Source organism: Lithobates pipiens, unplaced genomic scaffold (assembly GCF_037356315.1).
Source record: "Lithobates pipiens isolate NorthernLeopardFrog02 unplaced genomic scaffold, aLitPip1_a1.2 Scaffold_8, whole genome shotgun sequence".
Taxonomy (NCBI): Eukaryota; Metazoa; Chordata; class Amphibia; order Anura; family Ranidae; genus Lithobates; species Lithobates pipiens.
Window position 1 is genome coordinate 575,452,436 of NW_027507903.1, and position 21,645 is coordinate 575,474,080.

The 21,645-nt window shown below is 43.5% G+C and overlaps 1 protein-coding gene across 1 annotated transcript in view; it reads right to left on the reverse strand.

Annotated features, from left to right (window-relative positions):
* The window catches only part of TYK2 (tyrosine kinase 2), a 114,061-nt gene that overhangs the window by 60,110 nt on the left and 32,306 nt on the right, over window positions 1–21,645 (reverse strand). The window contains 4 exon segments of the mRNA XM_077470212.1: window positions 1,536–1,733; window positions 3,520–3,895; window positions 6,199–6,362; window positions 11,558–11,711. Coding sequence (XP_077326338.1) covers window positions 1,536–1,733; window positions 3,520–3,895; window positions 6,199–6,362; window positions 11,558–11,711 — 892 coding nt within the window.

Sequence of the window (21,645 nt, forward strand, 5' to 3'; positions counted from 1 at the left end):
TGTTGTAGTAAGGAAAAAAAAAAACACAAAGCAGCCGTGTGAGAGTATACTCCAAGACCAAGGGACAGTCCTAGACAGTATGTAAAACAAAAGATTTGTGCTACAAACAGTGACAAGTAGTGTAAGGGACGTTGCAGGCTTCTGGCTGGTAACCTCTGAGTGGGGCTTTGGTTTTACACTACAGCGGAGGTCTTGCGGCCACCAGTCGGACGGCTCTACATAATTTGTTGAATGCCTATGTTTTCTCTGCATACCTGCGGGTGTAATTTTATTTTAATATTAAATCTACTGCAGTAAGCACTATGATTAGTATTTTTTTTTTTTTTTTTTTAGCCAAGTGGCTTGGAACTGGTGCGTGTCAAGTTTATTACCCCGGTTGGTGATCCATTTGGAAATTAAGTCATCAATCTGTGGAAGTACCCATCTGTATGCCTGGGCTATTATCATTATGCTAGTTTGGGCTTTGTAGGCAGGGTCACACTGAAAGGAGAGATTACACCTAATTGGGAATTCGGTGAAAGATTTACCACAACGCATTTTCAGTGGAGTGTGGACATCTCACAGTTTGATATGAACTTTTCCTTTCACAGTTTTTCACTAATACATGTGTCACTATACTTGCATAGCGATTTTCAATTATTTACTTTGAGCAATTGGCACAGATTTTATATATTGAATCACTATAATTGGTACAGGATTTCATGGGTACATTTTTTTTTTTATTTATTACTACTTTTAAAGACTGAGCACAATTTGCAACACAATAACTTTTCATTAACATTAATTTCATATTTTTAATTGATTTTATTGATTATTAACACTTGGGTTTGAGAATGCCGCACTTTACTGGTTTTGCAGTCTCAGATAGTGGTCAAGGAGCCACGGCAACAGCAAAGTAAAGGTCACAGAAGCCTTGACAGAGAGCAAAGGGGAGATCTGCAGAGGCACAACAGAGAGCAAGGACACAAGGGCCACAAAGAGCAAAGTATAGTTCAGGAGAGCCATTGCAGAAGAAAGTTTGGAAGAGCCACAGCAGAGAGCAATGACTACTTTGGGAAAGTCATGGCAAAAGCAAAAAGGAGCGGTTGAGAGAGAGGCTAAAAGGAGCTGTCCGGAGACTCATGACAGATAGAAAGGAAGACATCAGAAGAGCTGTCAGAGAGCCAGGGAGCGATTGGGAGAGCCATGGCAAGAAGCAGGAGGGGCTGGAGCCACGTCAGAGAACAATGGTAGAGGTTGGGAGAGTCATGGCAGAGAGCAAGGGAAAGGTTAAGAACAAGATGTCGGGAGAGACACGGCAAATAGCAAGGGAGAAGCCAGAAGAACTACATCAAAGAGCCAGTGAGAGGTCAGGAAAGTCACAGCAACAAAGGTTGGAAGACCCATCTCAGAGAGCAAAGGAGAGGTAGGGAGAGCCAAAGCACAGAGCAAGGGAGAAAATACTAAATAATCCTAGAGAAGTGAAGGGGGAGGGGGGGACCTAGAAAGTGAGGTAACAGACATTGTATGATGTATATGATGTTTCATGCTCTCACCAGGCACTGGTTATTTTGACAGTTGATGCTGACTCTACTCTGGCTGACGACAATGTGAGTGATGTCCTGGAAGTCACAGAAGTGATTCCACTTGGGTGCACTGGGTTCTGCCCTAGTCACCGGCTTACCAGCCTTCTGTCCTTTACCTCGAGTCTTCTTACTGAAGTAACTTCTCTGACTGCTGCTTTCTAGCAGCTCCTAAATGACAGGAAACAACAGAGTTAATATTTCAGCATCGACAAATTGCATTTGGTGGGGTCATGCGAAATCAGGTCATTGTGCTAGCAGGCATCTTTTCCAACTGGTCACAAGAATGGACACTCATACATAAGAGCTATTGTCAGATGGTTTATTGAATTGATGAGTATACTGTGACCATGTGGCTTGCATCACAAGGACTGTTATACAGAATACAGCTTGGACTCAGCAGTGCAATATAGCGGACGTCGTGAAAAATTTTAACCAAACACAGAAAAAGGGCCACTAGAGCTTCGTGCCAAAAGTAAAATTCAATCCAAAAGTAAAAAATTTACATCCACCCTTTCGCCATCTGACATGCTCTAGAGACAGGAAATGAAGAATGTGCTTGCTATGGACAGCTAAGATACCGAACACTTATTTTAAGCCTTTAACCATATCAATACTGGACACTTTCACCCCCTTCCTGCCCAGGCCAATTTTCATCTTTCAGCACCGTCACACTTTGAAAGCCAACACTGTACCAAAATAAAAATAAAAAAAACATTTTTATTTTTTTTATTTTTTTTAGTAAGAGTTTTCTTTTGGTGGTATTTAAATCACTTTTTTTTTTTTTTAAATATATATATATATATATATATATATATATATATATATATATATATATATATATATATATATATATATAAATAATGATAATTTCTGTTAAAAAGGTTTGCAAATAAATCTTTCATAAAATTTAGCCCAGCATGTATTCTGCTACATTTCTTTGGTTAAAAATAACCCAAATCTGTTATTTAGTCTGTAGGAAAGTTAGAGCGTCTACAAACTATGGTATATACATTTGAAAATTGATCAGTACTGATGTACAGACAGCCCATCTAATTTCTTGAGGCTCTAACAATCATTTTAATGAATGGCATTTATTCAGTCATTTATTGACTAGTATTGCATTTAACTGTGATTGGCCACAGCTAATCACATGGTACAGAGGGGCTGCGATTGGCCATGTCTGTACCATGTGATTACTGTGACCAATCACAGAGCTCAATCACAAAAGTACATAATAATGGCTATGAAAGAAAGTTATTGATTGTGTACACATGTCAGGTCACAATGGTGATTGCTCACAGCAGTCACATACTACCCAGACTGGCATACCGATATGTCATACGCTGCGTGAACACAGTGGGTGACAGATTATCCGACAGCATGGCCGCTAGGGTGCGTGCAGGGCGAGTGACTGGGAGGAGGTCATGTGATGTCCTCCTGGATCTAGGAAACACCTGGCTCAATTGACAATAGGTAAGAGAGGAAGCAGTGTAAACAATTATCCTCTTATTTGCTCCCTTTTGGTCTGTTAAAAAAGAAAGAATTTTGTTATCTATGCTTCACAAGTGCAAAAAACAAAACACACAAAAACACACAAAAACCATGGCGATCCTCCCAGAACTCCAATGAGATCCTTACCTTCCTGTGCTCGGTCTCTGTGTCTCTAAAAACCCAAGCAGCGTTGTCAGCCCTGCTGAGTTGATCACTGTGGACTACAAATACCTTTCATACTGTTGTGGGTTACAAAACACCTTTCCTCTATGCAACAGAGATAAAGTTTCTGGGTGACAATGCTGCAGTCACCCCAGGACAGGAAGTGTGCTACTGGCAGGATCACCAGGTAAAAAAGAAAAAAGGGAAAAAAAGCGAATGCAGCCACCACACCTAAAGATGGTAATGTTCAATACTTTACACTTTCGTTCTTGAGTTTAAACGTCAAGTTCCACAGACTCACCTCTTCTCTCATGACCCGCCATCTGATGCCTTCCATCCCTCTCACCATCACCTGGTGAGTGGCAGTTGGTTCCTTGCTCGTACATTCTGTGTGGTCCATATAACCCCCATTGACATAAAGTGAAAGTTTCTCGTCCTCTTTAGGCAGTTCTAGGGACAGAGCCCTGAAAATCTCACAGCCAAACTTAGGTGCCAGGTTTTCCAGCGTGGACAGGTACTTGTACATGACGTCCTCCATGCTCAACTTGCCGGGGCTCACAGTATGGAGGTGGAAATGACGGACAAACTTCTTGAACACCTTCCTCATACGGTACTTGGTAAGGTAGTTGTTCTGCTGGATCTGGTGGCAAAATGACTTTGGAATACACTCCTTGAAGCTGCAAGAAAAAAACAAAAATTATAATATAATTATATATATATATATATATATATATATATATATATATATATATATTCTTGAGTTATTTTGGGGACAGTAAACTCTGTTATACAGGCTGTACACTCACTACTTTACATTGTAGCAAAGTGTCATTTCTTCAGTATTCTCACATGAAAAGATATATTTACAAAAATGTGAGGGGTGTACTCACTTTTGCGAGATACTGCGTATATCATAAACGGGTGTCATACAGACAAGCATGTTCTATTTTCCTCTGTCCTTACAATTCAGTATTATCCACTCCAAGAGTGCATTTGTAATATATCTAAAGTGGCCAATGTTCCCGGAACAGCTACTTATAGGGAAAAACAAAAACTCAGCAGACAGTTTACCCTGGCATTAAACTTTTCCCTGCCAAATTAATTACTTGGAACTGGATTTGCATTCTTTACGGGAAAGAAGAAGAGCTCATACACAATGGCTTGCACAAGATTAAAAAAAAAAAAAAACTTCCTTGTAGGAAAACTGCAAAAACCATTGCTGGTTTTATGTGTATGATAATAGGAGGGTAACCAGTTCCAAGCACCTGCAATGGCTGCACTCCAAGCACACACCCCAAGTCAGTGATAAATAAGTCGAGACAAACCTGAACCATCACCTGTAACTATGGCCTTGTGCTAAATATGTCTCCTCCAAGCTACTTCACAGAACAGATAAGGACTGAAACCAGATGCTTGAAAACTTTGTAATGGTCTGATAATGGATGCCCCTGCCTGCCAGAGGTGAAGTACTGCCAAAACCTGCCAGGCAGCCATAGGGCCTGCGCTGATGGGCTTTAGTCTTAGGTCAATGGGCAAATGCTGCATGCTTTCAGGTGCATTCTGCTTACATGTGAGATCATTCAGAATGTATTGACTGGTGCATCTAACCTACATTTACCACCAAGATGCACCACCAACCCATTACATGTGGCTTTTGACTAGTATGGGGGGAAAAGCAGTTCTGATTCAAACAATTCCCATACACACAAAGCAACAAAGGTCAGTCTCGAAGCAGCCACGCAGAAAAAGCACCTACGTAAAAACAAACCAAATGCAAAAAAAAAAAAAAAAAAAAAAAATGCTCTGGCTCCCTGACCACATACTAGTTCTGGTGCACTGGGTCCGAACCTATCTTTTCTGTGAGTGATGACACAGCTAGAACGTAGCTCAAGATTCTGAGAATGACAGATTCTATACAAGCATTTTCACAGAGGCATTCTGTCCCAAAAGCACATTACATAGATTTTGCAGTTTTGGGTGGAGTGTGGTAAGGATCAACACTTCTCTGGGCTGTGGCATCTGAAGGTTCTACAAGCGTATCATGGGTAGTTTTCTTTGCAATTTCTTGCCTATAATATCCCTGACGCAACTATATATTCTACAGACAGAATAACCCCAAAAGGTTGCCCTGTTAACAGGTGGCTGTAAACCAAGCTACGTAATCCATATTTTCATTTCAATGTTAATTCGCTTTTATCATACGGGCAGAATTGTGCTTCCATAGTAACATATTATTGAGCTTCGGCAGTGCTACAAAGGTCAGTTGGCGAACAACCATTTAATTTCTCGCTCAAGGGATGTGTATAAGAGCGCCTTACAATCTCTTTTATACATGTCACTGTAGTGCAAGGCCTTCTTGACGGATAGAAACTGAACAGACTGTAGGTGCAACCCTAAATTATATAATTCTGGTCCATCTAAAAAAAAAAAAAAAAAAAAAAAAAAAAAAAAAAGTCTATCAAATATGGTCAGCTCGATCTGCATAAATAGTAATGATTGTAGCCAAATGTGGTTATGATAAATATTGATAAAGAAATCATCAAGTCTCATATGATAGCGCTTAGCCTATCCTTTCAAAATGACCACATAAGCTGGCATTTGTCGGATATCTGTGCATATGATTATTCTAAATCTCCACTCAGACAACAACTAAATCAGTTAGTGAACTGCCAATGCTACCCAGGCAATGGTATGCCAACATTACAAGTCCACTCAATTCACCATCATTCTGAGCTTAGTTCAAGTTAATGCACCCCGTTTGTAGATTGGGCTGCACCCTCCAGTTACACAATTCTTTCCTCTGCAACATTCCTCTCCAAGAACCAGAACAGAACACAAAATGGACAAAAATGTGTATTTTCAGGATCATATGTGAGGGCACTGAGAAAACAAGGCAATCAAACATTGAAGCGTGAATGGGCAGTCATCTTCCAGGGTGGGGAAAAATGGCAACCCAAATGTACTTTTAACAATCATTTACCTGATCTGCTTGGCTACTTCTTCCAAAGATACTTTCTTCTTAATGGCGATGTGAGACAGGTGCAGAACAGCCATCCCTAGGCTCTCATTTTTAAACTTATGAACATCCTGTTCGCCGTGAAAATCCTTCAGTGACACAATGTCATTCACAAAGTCAAATTTTCCCTGTAAAAGCATAAAATAATTGTTAAAAGCAAACCAAGACTAGCACAATAAGCTGCTTTCTCAATTGTAAAGTCCATATTTGCATTGGACCGAGTACAGCCATGGAACCCCAATGCCCACCCCAAAAACATACCAGAGGTTAGCTAGTAGTTTATTTACATTCAACTGGACTTGATCTGTAATGATGAAGACCGGTTGTAGCTTCTCCAGCCACTTCAGTTCCAGTAAGGCAGGCCATACATTAACCAAATTTTCTTTCCTTCAACCACGGTTTGAAGGAAAGAAAATTGCTAGATTTCCCCATCAACACTGATGGGTGAATTGAGCAGAACTATTGTATTGTGAAAACAGGAGTTTTACCCCATCATTTGATTCAATTTGGTTTTGGTTATTTTGTATTAATAAAGCTAGTTGGCATTTACTGCATCATAGTGCTTGTTTTGCCCTCTTAAGAGAACCATTTTTTGTATGCCTATAGGGAAAAACAGAACTGCATCCTATGAGGTTCATTTGGATGAAGATGCAGTTACTTGCTATACTGCTTTATAAATTACTATTTATTTAAGGTTGATCCAGGCAATAACCTAGTATTTTTTGGTTTCCCCCATGGTCAGAATACAATGATTACTGCTTGCTGCTATAGCCACCAACAATCGTACGAAACAAACAAAACAAAAAGAGACTATTTAGTTGCACTGAAGTTAATAGACTTCAGCGCAACCAGCCTGTCCATACACGTATTGAAATTTGTCCAGTTCCTGCTGAACCAGCCAATGTCGATCAGTCTATGGCCGGCTTTATATGTCAGCAAGACACCCCCACTATTTATATGCACACCTTAATCCATATAACTGGGAATGTGCATGTGTTATTTCCCCAAGTATAGTAAGGTGTGAAAGTTGTGGAACTACCCTGTTCTAGGTACGCAGTTCCATCTTTGGTGTCAGGAAGCCTGCATAGGTGTCATTTCCTCAATTTACTGACTGAAGGTAAAAATTGCTGTCATATTGCCAGGGTGCCAGAGAGCTGTTAACCCCCCCCCCCACCTCCTATCAAGGATGGTTGTTAGTTTGATGTAGATAGCCTCTTTCATGCCTCCCATGAACCAGTAGTTCCAAGTTGCCATCTACATCAAACTGGAAAAACTAAAAAGGGGTAAGAGCACAAAAAAATAAAAAATAAAATAAAAAAAAAACTGATTTCATCCACAGATGCGGAAAAGGTGCTTGACCGCATAGACTGATCATATCTTTGGGTAATTTTAGAGACCTTGGGCCTAGGTCCGTGTATGCTACAATGGATCATGGCTCTATACACACCCCCAGTGCTCAGGTCAGAGGGGACAACAAAAAATAAGCTAACAGCTTACGCTGATGATGTTCCACTTCATCCCATGGACCCCCTTTCCTCATTGCCAAACCGGATGTGGGAACTACAGCTCTTCGGGAGGTTATCCAACTTTAGGATCAATTTAGCCAAGTCTGAAGTTTTACCTATAAATCTGCCCAAGATGCTGGCTTCCAACCAAGTGGGGCCTTTCCATTCACATGGGCCAAGTCTTCTCTTAAAGTGGATGTAAACTCGATTCATGAAAATTTGACCTAGGCACACATATCTGTAGTGTTTTCTCATCTCTTCCCAAAGCACAGAGTCCTCGTTGTTTCTGACGATTCATTTTTCGGTTTTTAGCGTGATAACTTAACCACTTGCCGACCAGCGCATGACGATGTACGTCGACAGAATGGCACGGGCAGGCAAATGGGCGTACATGTGTTTAAATTTGCCGCCCTGCCATCGGGAGCGCGCCGCTGGCGGCGCGCTCCCGCGCTGGTCGGGACCCCCGTGAGTCCGGTCGTGGGACCCGCGGACTCGATCGCCGCGGGCATCCCCGCGATCGTCTCACGGAGCGGCCGAATGGAGAAGTGCCGTTGTAAACAACATTTCTTCATTCTGCCTAGCAACTAGTGACGCTGATCTCTGCTCCATGTGATTGGAGCAGAGATCAGTGTTCACTAAATGAAAGCCCAACCCCCCCACAGTTAGTAACACACCCCTAGGAACACTTAACCCCTACACTGCCACCCACTGGTTAACCCCTTCACTGCCAGTGTCATTTACACAGGAATCACTGCATTTATATAGCAGTGATTACTGTATAAATGACAATGGTCCCAAAAATGTCCGATGGGTCCCCCACAATGTCGCAGTCACAATAAAAAAAAAAAAAAAAAAAAAAAAAAACACTGATCGCCGCCATTACTAGTAAAAAAATAATAAAAACAAACATTTATTAATAAAAATGCTATAAAAACGATCCCTATTTTGTAAACGCTATAACTTTTGCACAAACCAATCACTAAATCGCTTATTGCGATTTTTTTACCAAAAATATGTAGAAGAATACGTATCGGCCTAAATTGAGGGAAAAAAATGTTTTTTTGTATATTTTTGGGGGATATTTATTATAACAAAAAGTAAAAAATAATGCGTTTTTTTCAAAATTGTCGCTCTATTTTTGTTTATAGCGCAAAAAATAAAAACCGCAGGGGTGATCAAATACCACCAAAAGAAAGCTCTATTTGTGGGAAAAAAAAAAAAAGGACGTCAATTTTGTTTGGGAGCCACGTCGCACGACCGCGCAATTGTCAGTTAAAGCGACGCAGTGCCGAATCGCAAAAAGTGGTCTGGTCTTTGACCAGCAAATTGGTCCGGTCTGAAAGTGGTTAAACAAGTTCTCAGACTCGGGAGATAAAAGCAGCCTGAAGTTTGTGTGGTGGGAGGCTGCCATAAATAGATTAGCAGAGAGCTCGTCTTGACACGGCACAGCTCTGCAAGTCTCTGCCCAAGTAGAAAGGTGTTCACCTTTCCTCCAATCAGCTGTCTCCTAGCGCAAGCCAAGACTACACTCCCAGGGCAGAACAAGAAAGTAAAAATTCTAAACCCAATGTAAGAATTCTAAAGAATACAGAATGGGAAAGACAGCAGATGTGCATGTAAAACTTATGCAGGGAGATGTTCTTCATCTCGGTGTATAATCTGAAGCTGTTCAATTCACTGGGTATATGCGAGGGTTTACATCTACTTTAAATATTTAGGGGGTTCAGCTCACCGACTGCTTCAAGACACTATAATATTAGCAACTACCCTGCACTGTTGACCGTCCTACACAAGGACTTCTAGACCGGGACAAAAATTGCCTTTACGTGGCTGGGTCGTGTCAATATTATCATGATGAATGTGATCCCTAGGGTAATTTCCTCATGCAACTGCTTACCATTCCCCAAAACCTTTTTTCTTTCAGCTTCAGAGCACGCTCATTGGATTTGTGTGGAATTGGAGGAAGCCATGTATAGCAATGTTAGTGCTCCAACCTTCCAAAAAGGGTGGGGGTATTGGGACTCCCTGACATGAGACGGTAATATAGGGATATTTTGAATTGGTGCTTCCACACCCATACTAAACTATGTGTTTCCTTGCAGAAATTCCTGGTGGGCTGCAATTTATCATATGCCCCATGGTTGCCCCGATAATACAGAGGACTGTCAACATCTCCACTAACGACTCACGCTTTGTGAGTCTGAGATGGTTTTATCGGGCTCCCTCTGTAGGTGGGTCTTCTGTGGTTTCCCCCTGGGGAACGCATGGCTTTTTTTGACCATGGGCTGCTGATGGCAACCCTAGCTGTGGTAAATTTTTTAGAAAATGATAAGCTGCTCTTCCTGGACACCCTTAAGGGAGATGGAAGTGTCCCCATGAATTTTTGGCACCACAGGCAATTAAAAAATGTATTTGCCACCAGTGAGCAATTAGAACACCATCTACCCTTACCCAATTCTGTTGAATGTTTTAGAGAAATAGCCCTTACCCCACCAACAGTAGTTTCAGAACTCTCCAAAAAAAATAAAAAATTTGAGTTCGGCCTTCTTTCATTCGAGAATGGGAGCGGGACCGTGGGACAGAGCTTTCAGCTGACCAAATTACACATCTCTACCAATTAACACATTCTAGCTCCATTGACTCTAAGACTAAGGAGACCAATTACTGTATAAGTTGCTGATGCATTGGTATGGTGTACCTACAGCCTGGTCACGTCTATACCCTTCGACAGATCTTTGCGGGAGAGGTTGCGGCCAGAGCAGCACGCTCCTGCACCTGTGGTGAGTGTCCAGCGATTCGTCCTTTTTGGCCAGTTAAAAACTGTCTTGGATGTAGACATCCCATTGTCCCGGCTAAGAGACTGATTCTTACTTACTGGAAAAGAGCACCCAATAGGGAAGAATGCAATCATGGAACCTAAGGAGTGGGTGGCAAAATGCAAAGACAGGTAAGAGCGCTTATCTAGTATTTGGGCAACATGGCAAGACTACATCTCCGACCCTGCTCAGGTCCCGTCTAGTTTGGACGTTGCTTTGATGGAGTTAGCAGGGTCCTCGTTGAGGGTACCCAATTAAACAACGCAGCCATTACCAAAGTCTTGTTTTTGTACTTTTCTTGGTGGCTTATGTTTATTATGGCTTCATTTTATTTCAGGCTCCCGGATTGGTGTGGGTACTTGCAGTCCTGGAACATTTTCAATAAGCCCCTTCTGGTTATTTACTACATTGCTTTTAAAGTACAATTTATGAGTTTACCAGGTACCCTAGCTTTTGCATCCAAACCCAAGTACCTGAGGGTGCGGAAAAGTTTTTATAATCGAGGTTTGAAGCTGTCAGTCTATGCAAGGATGCCCGTGCTAACCGGGTGGGTCATCCGTCCACAAGGGAAATCTCAGCAGAAACATATCACGGGGCCCTGGACTATCTGCTCCTTACTCTCATCTCTTGCCCTCTCCTCGACAAGAAGGCAAGAGGGCAAGAGAAGAGAAGGATCTAGTCTTCTCTTGCCTTCCACTGCATTAACAATAACCCAATTAATGTAATAGGGTCACTGCAGTAACACAGCTCCTTGTGCAATAATTATAGAGTCAGTTTGGAGTTTTGACTGAACATCTAAGACTCAAAGTATAACCAGGTTGTTTGCTATGGGCAAAACACTGTTCTGATACATTAGGCCAAGGGTCATGCTGAAAATACTCAGTGTCCCATGTCCCTATAAACAGGCGCCAATTGTTTTCTTAAGAGGTCATTTAACTTGTCTTGTTGAAGCAAAACCTGAGACATACACACCCCTCCTGTCTGCTGCTGGAGAAATGTTACCTGTTCAAACAAATACTCAAATGATGCCAAGTCCAGAATAGCCCCAGCTTGTTCAGCCCGGCTCTTGTCTTCGCTACTGTCACCGATTTTAGGCACATTGCGACAGACTATGTTCTCCTTCTCATTCATGCCGTGCCAGTTCCTGAAATAGTACCTGAAATAAACAAACAGGGTGCTTATACAATGCTAGACAAGAATAAATACACAAGAGGGAGGAAGATTACCTTCTGTATGAAAAGAACAGTTCAAAAACAAGCTGTGTTTTTTAAAGGGCTCTTTAAGCTCAGTAATAAGCATCCTATGAGGACGTCCATAACTGTACCCAAGGAAAACCTATCCTGTTGCAATTTTAGACTGCACCATTGACCACACCAATGGTGAAGAAGATTTCATTTAGGAACATGGGCAAAAATGTAAATGCATTTACACATGAAAAAAAAACAAAAAAACGCATAGATCTGCACATGTCCTCAGATAAGCAACAATGGCATAATCGCAGCAATCACAAGAAGGTAAGATACATACAGTATACACAGACCTACTGCCATCCAGAATTGAATTTAGCCAAGGTTACCAAATAGTGCATGTACTCCCTAAACTACGGTTTAAAACTCAAAAATATATTTCAAGTATGGACTCCTAACTCAGTTAACCTGCTCTCAGCCATCTCCAAATATCCAACTTCCTTTTTTTCTGATGTGATCCATCTTACTAGAAGGTTACGTTAGTGGTCCCACTGTATGGACACAACTAACACGCACTATTCATTTCCAGGGCAAAGAGGAGACATTCGGTAGTTCATGGAAAACATTACTAAGGCAGGAACACACAGTATAAAAGTTCTCTTGAAAAATACAATATAGAGCCATTAAAGTGGTATAAATAGGGGTGCACCGAATGGAAATTTTCGGGCCGAAACCTAAAATGCAGGATGCACTTTGCCAAAAATGAAAGTTTAAAAAAAATATTTATATACAATTGTATTATATTCGACTTTAATTAAAACCAACTTAAATTAACATGAATTCTCTTTTTGGCCATTGGCACCTTTTAGTTCAAGAAAGGTCAAGAAAAATGCAGTCTCTAATCATCTCCATCATGTCTGCAGCCTCTAACATAAAATTTCCATTCGGTGCACCACTAGCAGACATGCTACAGGAGATGGTCAGAGACTGCAGACATGATACAAAAAGATCAATGCAGCCTCATCAGTGTCCATCAACTGCAGGTGCCCAGAAGATGCAGCCTCAGCAGTGCCCAGAACAGAGCGGCGATCTCCGTGTGTCACAGAGCTGGATTTGAATTGCCCGAGCCGCCGTAACAATGTCCCACCTCCGGTGATCACGACACACTGATACAATGTTACTGCGGCCCGTGCAATTCAGCTCTGACACACGGCGTTAGTTGCTCTGTGAGAGGGAGGAAAGGAGGAGGGAGGAGGGGAGGACTGTGGCGCGCCAGGATGACACCCGGACAGACCCCGCACCCAGCAGGAGAGAGGGGCCAGAAGCGCTGGCGAGGGACCTGAGAAGAGGTGGGTCGGGGCTGATCTGTGAAAAACCACTGTACAGAGCAAGCAAGTGAAAAAAAAAACAAAAAAAAAACAAAAAAAAAAAAAAAAAACATACCGTTCAAAAAAATAATAAAATATATATAGGGTTTAGTAATTTTAAAGTGGTTGTAAATTTAGTTACACCACTTGTACCTGCAGGCAAGTCTAGAATAAGGCTAACCTGCAGGTACTGTTAATATTGCCTTAATTCGCACAGGCTTTAATTGCCCATAAAGATAAAAATGTATTTACTAGAAATGAATAAAAACAAGGTTCATCATAACTAAGAAGGGAACTAAGGGAAGTCCAGTGTCAAGCAGTCCTGGAGCTGATCCCAACTGACCAGCAGAAGGGGGTCGTTGGAGGAAGCACCAGAGAGGACAGCTGCGCTGCCGGCAGCGAGCCTTGTTTTTATGGATTTCTAGTAAGTGTATTTTATCTTTTTTGCGCAATTAAAGTCTTGTAATTCTGCACTTAGACACCTTTTGTCTTTTTTTGAGAATTTTACTCTTGATCTTGAAATGCTGCCAAGTGTTCCGGAGATATCCATTTGCCCGATTTCCATCCACCGCATACATCATCTCTGGCCAGTCGAGAGCTCCCTACATTCCTTTTAGGAGATATTCAGAGTACATGCAGCTGATGACATCACCGGTGCATGCACTCTGAAGGTCTGGCTTACAGTGACGGACCAGGACTCCAACCACTCAAAGAGACAGAGCCCATGTACCCAAAAGAAACACCGGGGGAAGATGTCAGCCATAACAGCAGTGAGCAGGCACCGCTGGAATGGCTTCATTCTACGGCAAGTATTTCATAACGTGTTAGTATGCGATGCATTACTAGCACATTATGCCATTGTCTTGTAGGTTTTTTTTTTTTTTTCCTTCAGCAGTTTATAATTGCTTTAAGTGGTGGATGTGTATGAATTATTGTGGAGAGAATATGAATACAATTTAGTGTCACTTTAAAACGCCTATGGTTTGACCATAGCCAACCAAGCCAGGTTCCCAGCAGAGGGGGCATCAAATTACCCTACTGCTTTACTCTGCGTGGCAAAAGCACAGATTTATGCAATAGAAAGCAGATGCTGAATAAAGCAAGCTGCCCTCTCTATCCAAATATGCCAGTAGCCTTGGCTGATCTAATATTTTCAATACTCACTGACCGGGGTCTCTATCCACCAGCCCATAACAAGAGACACAGTAGTGACATGGAGGCTGGCAGAAGAAACAGAGTTCGGTGTGAAATGCAGGCATCCAATGTACATATAAAGTAACGTATAAAAATTCCAGATTGTAGGGCATTTTTTATTTTATTTTTATGCTTTCAGTCTTCTTTCTCCATTTCCAAACTATAGGACTTCTCTAGAGACCACTAACGAGCACTTACGGCCATCGGATTCACTTATTTTCCATAGTGATGAGAAGCAGGGGCACACATTTGTAGGATAGACGATCCATCTACGCAACAAGGAGTGAATCTGATGGCCATAAGTGCTCATTAGTGGTCTCTAGGGAAGGCACACACAGATGTCCCTTTAACCAGACATTACAGATGGTGCAACAATAAGGCTGAAATTAGGCAAAGGAAGCCACCCTTACAGAGGGGGTTATATACACAGCAACAGGAAGAACAGATTATTCTCAGAGTAAGGGATGTATAGTGTGAAAGTACATCTAAAACTGATCACTAAAATTTAATAAAAGCTAAAAACAAGGTGTTATGGTAATTTAAAAATACATTAATATTTCAAAATCTGCAGTTGTCATTTAAAAATGGCTGGGGATCCTGCCATAAATTTTTATGTTTAGATGGACAACACTGATGGCTGCGACAACACACATTGCATTGGCATGGTCCTCTGGTGTTACAATCACGAAGCCAGTGTACAGAAAGGATGTGCAACTGATGCTGCAGCAGGTGCATGTAGACTAGAAGTGGCTGACAGACGGAGAGCACTGTGCTTTTGCAAACTAAATGTTAGGTTTTACAGCTACTTTAACCACCTCAGCTCCGGGAGATCTACCCCCCTCCACCCCTTTTATGACCAGGCCATTTTCTGCAATATGGCACTGCTTTATTTCAACTAAAAATTGCACAATCATGTGGTGTGGCGCTGTACCCAAAAATAGGATTTTTTGTACTCACCGTAAAATCTCTTTGTAGTTCGCCGACTGACACAGCTCCTTTCTTAGACCATCGGGTTGTTACGCCACCTTCAGGAGAGGACTAGGCATAACATGTAATAATAAAACTAGAACTTTCTAGTTCTGCCCATGGGGCGGTCCCTAAGTGCCCGTTCACACTACCGCGACTTGTCAGGCGACTTAGCCGCCTGACAAGTCGCGCTCCGTTCTGTACTATGGAACCGTTCTAATAGGAGCGACTCAAGTCGCTCCGACTTAGAAAAAGGTTCCTGTACTATTTTTGGGGCGACTTCAGGCGACTTGCATTGACTTCTATACAGAAGTCATTTAGCAAGTCGCCGCTGAAGTTGTGTGCAGGTCGCGTCTGTGAGTCGCGCTGCAAGTCGCGTCGCCCCTGTGTGAACGGGCACTTAGGCAACAACTCCACAGCCTGCATTGCAGCTTCATTACATCAACAAGCAGTCCAACAGAGAAAAATAGGAGGGGCGGGTGCTGTGTCAGTCAGTGAACTACAGAGAAAAGGATTTTACGAGGAGTACAAAAAAAAAAAAATCCTATTTTCTTACGTTCACCGACTGACACAGGTCCTTTCTTAGCCCATTGGGATGTCCAAGCAGTGCCAAAATGAAGGGTGGGAAAACAGCATGAAAAAATAAAAATTAAAAAATAAATAAATAAATAAAAAAAAAAAAAAAAAAAAAAACACACTTCACCCACAATGGCATGTGGGAACCAGCATAAAAACTTATTGCCACACTGTTTTTGTGGGTAAACAAAAATAAACTTTTTACCCACAAAAAAATAAAAAAATTAATAAAAAAGTGCTCCTCAATCTGGAAGTCCCTTCCTGCAAACCGCCTCAAAACTTGCGTTAAAAATACAGCAGTGCATTTACAAAAAAAATAAAAAAAATAAATAAAAAAAGTGTAAGTGCAATTTCAATTACACGGCCGCCTGCAAAACGTTGCGGCCAAAACAGGCATCAGCCGATGCACCAACATCTACCTTGTAGAATTTTGTAAAGGGGTGAACAGACGACCAAGTCGCCGCTTTACATACTTGAGCGATAGACGCTTGATGTCAGAAGGCCCAAGACGTTCCAATTGCCCTAGTGGAGTGGGCCGTGACCAGAAAGGGGGGCACCTGCCCCTTCAAGGCGCAGGCATGTACTACAATCTGTCTGATCCACCTGGAAATGGTGGCTGACGAGAGCACCATGCCTCTTTTCGGACCAGCCATCGAAACAAAACAAGGAGTCTGGCTTCCGAAAGGGAGTCTTAGCAGATAAATACACCCTCAGAGCCCAAACCACATCCAGGGAATGGAGGGCCACCTCCTTAGGATGTGTCGACTTAGGACACAGAGATGGCAACACAATGTCTTCATTAATGTGAAATGCCGAAATCACCTTCGGCAGAAAAGGTTGCGGACGAAACACCACCTTATCCTTATGGATAGCTAGATAGGGTGACTCGCAAGACAAAGCTACCAGTTCTGAAACCCTCCTGGGTGATGGTGGACTTTCAAGTGGCCATTACTTCTGGGAAAGGGTCAACAGAGGGATCTCTCTGATATTTTCAAATGGCCGTTTCTGAATCGCCGATAACACCAGATTCAGATGCCACGGAGTTAACTATATGTCGCACCCCTTGAACAAAAGTGCTCACTAGAGAGAAAAAAAAAAAAAAAGATAGCCAAAGCTGAAATGTGTCCCTTACTGGTGCTTAAAGCCAATTTCTGGTCTACTCCTTGCTGTAGGAACAGCAGGATCCTGGATATAGAATAGAAGCGCGGATGCCATCCTTTCTCCTCACACACCTGCCTTCCAGGTACGATAATGTATCTTCAGAGAAGAAGATTTCCGTGCTCTCAGCATAGTTGGAATCACAAAGTCTGAAAGACCCCGCTTCTCAACACCTGGCTCTCAATAGCCATGCCATTAAAACCAGTGATGGTAAAGCAGGATGGAGAATCGGACCTTGAGACAGCAGGTCCTCTCGTAAAGGCGTATTAGGTCTGCGTACCAGGGATGCTGGGGCCAATCTGTATAGCTGGAATCCCCTCGGGCCTCCACTCTGCGGAGCAGACGCGGTAACAGTTTTAGTGGAAGAAAGGCATAGATCAGCTGGTACTGATCCCACGGAGCCACTAACGCATCTGATGCATCTGCCCAAGGATCTCTTGTCCTGGACACGAATCTCGGCACCTTCCGATAGAGACGGGAGGCCAGAAGATAGGCGTCTGATGTGCCCCATTGCAGGCACAGTAGCCTGAACATCTCCGGATGCAACGCCCATTCTCCTAGGTTCAGCATCTGGCGACTTAGATAGTCCGCCTGCCAGTTCTCCACTCCCGGGATATAAACGGCCGATCGGGCCAGTACATGTCGCTCTGCCCACTGAAGGATGCGAGCGACCTCCCTTGTGGCGGCCGAGCTTCTTGCTCCTCCTTGGAGATTGACATATGCCACCGTGGCGTTGTCTGACTGGATCCTGATCAGACGCCCTCAAAGTCTTATTGTGGAGAGGCAAAGTTGATCGCTCGCAGCTCGAGCACATTGATCGGCAACTTGGATTCCTCCTCTGACCAGAGACCCGCAGGTTTCTTAGGCTTGCGGTTCCAGGGAAGTTTTTGTCCTTCAGAGGTCATCCTGTCGGGCTGGGGACATTTTGCAGATGCTCCGGGCGGACGAAAAAGCTATTTATGAGCGGAAAATGAAGGCCCTTGCCTACTGCGTGGCTTCTTAGCCTTCCTGGCCTGTGGGAGTAGAGTATTCTTACCACCTGTGGCATTTTTAACGTCATCCAATGAGGCTCCAAAAGAGCCGCTCACCAAGGGTAATCCGTCAGGGCTTTTTTTTTCTAGATGCCTGGTCAGCCGACCAGCATTTTAGCCAAATCAGGTACCACTGCTGACACTAAAGCCCAGGATAACAGAGGGAGAGTATCCAGGGCCGTGTCACGAACATACCTAAGGCCTTGCACTAACTGGTCTGCTAGAAGCAGAAAAAAACCTGAGGCTACAGTAGCAGGCTGCAGCGGGGGGTTGTTACCTAAGGGACCGTCCCTTGGTCGGGCCTAGTCCTCTCCTGAAGGTGGCGCAACAACCCGATGGTTTAAGAAAAAGGAGCTATGTCAGTCGATGAATGTGAGAAATAATTTATATTCTTTTTCCCCCCCCCCATAAATAAGATTTTTTGGTGGGATTTGATCACCTCTGCGTTTTTTTCTTTATTGCACTATAAACGGGAAAAAAAAAAAAAAAAAAAAAGGGGGGATTGACAATTTTGGAAAATATATATGTTTTTACTTGCGGCTATAAAACATATCCAAATAAAGGTATTCTGCTACATATTTTTGGTAAAAAAATAAATCCCAATAAAGTGTATATTGATTGGTTTACCCAAAAATTATAACATCTACAAACTGAGGGATATATCTATTGAATTTTTTATTTTTACTAGTAATGGTGGCGATCAGCGACTTATATTGCGGTGTACAAACTGGACACTTGACATTTTTTTTTGGGAACCAGTGACACTTATACCGTGATCAGTGCTAAAAATATGCACCGTTGGTTACAAGCCCTGAAACTTGCAATTAACCAGGAGACTCTTTATTATGTAACGTGGAAACTGGTGTATTAACCAGTTGCCGACCGCCGCACGACGATGTACGTCGACAGCATGGCACGGGCAGGCATATTGGCGTACATGTACGTCCCTTGCCTCCCGCGGGTCGGGGGCCCGATCGGGCCCCCGCCCGGTGCCTGCGGCGGTCGGTTTTCGTCCGGGAGCGATCCGGGACGAGGGGGCGGCCATTCATTCATGGCCACCCCCTCGCGATCGCTCCCGACGAATAGGAATCCCCCGTGACATCACTTCCTCTCCTGTAATGTAAACACAGGAGAGGAAGTGATGTATTCTCTCCTCCGTGTCGGTATTTTTCGTTCCGACACGGAGGAGAGCGGATCGGTGAGTTGCACCAACACTCTACACACACAGTAGAACATGCCAGGCACACTCACACCCCCCCCTTTACCCCCCCAATTACCCCTGCCCCCCAGTCACAGTGACACCAATGTCATTTTTTTTTTTTTTTTTTTTTGCATTGGTGTCATTTGTGACTGTAATAACTGTTAGGGCAGTTAGAGTTAGCCCCCTTTAGTTCTAATGTACCCCCCTAACCCCCCCAATAAAGGTTTAACCCCGTGATCACCCCCCGTCGCCAGTGTCACTAAGGCTGGGTTCACATTGCAGCGGTTTATGAGAACGAATGTGATTCGCACCGCACTGCAGTGCAAATCACATCCGATCTCTGTGCGATTCGAGTTCAGCCACCGCAAATTCGCACGGGACCCTTTTTTTGGCCCGCAGCAGAATCGGATCGCATGGGTGTTCACACCATGCGATCCGAGTTTGCAGATCGCACTGCGATATGCGAACTGATCTGAGGGTGTCAGTAACATTTCACTGACACTCCGAGCAGTTCGCATAGGGCAGTGTGAACTGCCGCCGGGAGGCATGCGATGCGGGAACCCGCCGCGGATTTGCGGCGTTTCCGCATCGCTCCAGTGTGAACCCAGCCTAATAAGCGATCATTTTTCTGATCGCCGTATTAGTGTCACAGGTGACGCTAGTTAGGCAGGTATTTAGGTTCGCCGCAGCTTTTTATAGCGCCAGGGACCCACATATACTACCGCATAAAGCCCCCTGATTGCCCCCTAGTTAACCCTTTCACCAGTGATCACCATATAACTGTTACAGGTGACGCTGGTTGGTTAGTTATTTTTTATAGTTTCAGGGCACCCGCCATTTATTACCTAATAAAGGTTTAACCCCCTGATCACCCGGCGGGTGTCATTTGTGACTAATAACTGTTAGGGCAGTTAGGGTTAGCCCCCTTTAGTTCTAAGGTACCCCCCTAACCCCCCCAATAAAGGTTTAACCCCGTGATCACCCCCCGTCGCCAGTGTCACTAAGGCTGGGTTCACATTGCAGCGGTTTATGAGAACGGATGTGATTCGCACCGCACTGCAGTGCAAATCACATCCGATCTCTGTGCGATTCGAGTTCAGCCATTCGCCGCACCCGCCGCACCCGCCACACCCGCCGCACCCGCCGCAAATTCGCACGGGACCCTTTTTTTGGCCCGCAGCAGAATCGGATCGCATGGGTGTTCACACCATGCGATCCGAGTTTGCAGATCGCACTGCGATATGCGAACTGATCTGGGGGTGTCAGTAACATTTCACTGACACTCCCAGCAGTTCGCATAGGGCAGTGTGAACTGCCGCCGGGAGGCATGCGATGCGGGAACCCGCCGCGCATTCGTGGCGTTCCCGCATCGCTCCAGTGTGAACCCAGCCTAATAAGCGATCGTTTTTCTGATCGCTGTATTAGTGTCACAGGTGACGCTAGTTAGGCAGGTAGGTATTTAGGTTCGCCGCAGCTTTTTATAGCGCCAGGGACCCCCATATACTACCGCATAAAGCCCCCTGATTGCCCCCTAGTTAACCCTTTCACCAGTGATCACCATATAACTGTTACAGGTGACGCTGGTTGGTTAGTTATTTTTTTATAGTTTCAGGGCACCCGCCATTTATTACCTAGTCTCACTAGTGTACCCCTAAATTTAGGGGTGTCTACTTTCCAAAATGGGGTCATTTGGGGGGGGTTTGTGCCATCTTGGCATTTTATGGCCTTCAAAACTGTAACGCCCTTAGAAAGCCTGAAGGCGGTGCTTGGTTTTCGGGGCCCCGTACGCGGCTAGGCTCCCAAAAAGTCCCACATATGTGGTATCCCCGTACTCAGGAGAAGCAGCAGAATTTATTTTGGGGTGTCATTTCACATATGCCCATGGCATGCGTGAGCAATATATCATTTAGTGACAACTTTGTGAAAAAAAAAAGTTTGTAATTTTCCCGCAACTTGTGGCAAAATATAAAATATTCCATGGACTCAACATGCCTCTCAGCAAATAGCTTGGGGTGTCTACTTTCTAAAATGGGGTCATTTGTGGGGGTTTTGTGCCATCTTGGCATTTTATGGCCTTCAAAACTGTAATAGGTAGTGAGAAGTGAACTCAAAAATTTACGCCCTTAGAAAGCCTGAAGGCGGTGCTTGGTTTTCGGGGCCCCGTACGCGGCTAGGCTCCCAAAAAGTCCCACATATGTGGTATCCCCGTACTCAGGAGAAGCAGCAGAATTTATTTTGGGGTGTTATTTCACATACGCCCATAGCATGTGTGAGCAATATATCATTTAGTGACAACTTTGTGTAAAAAAAAAAAAAAAATTTTTTTTTTGTCATTATTCAATCGCTTGAGGCAAAAAAATAAAATATTCAATGGGCTCAACATGCCTCTTATCAATTTTCTTAGGGGGTC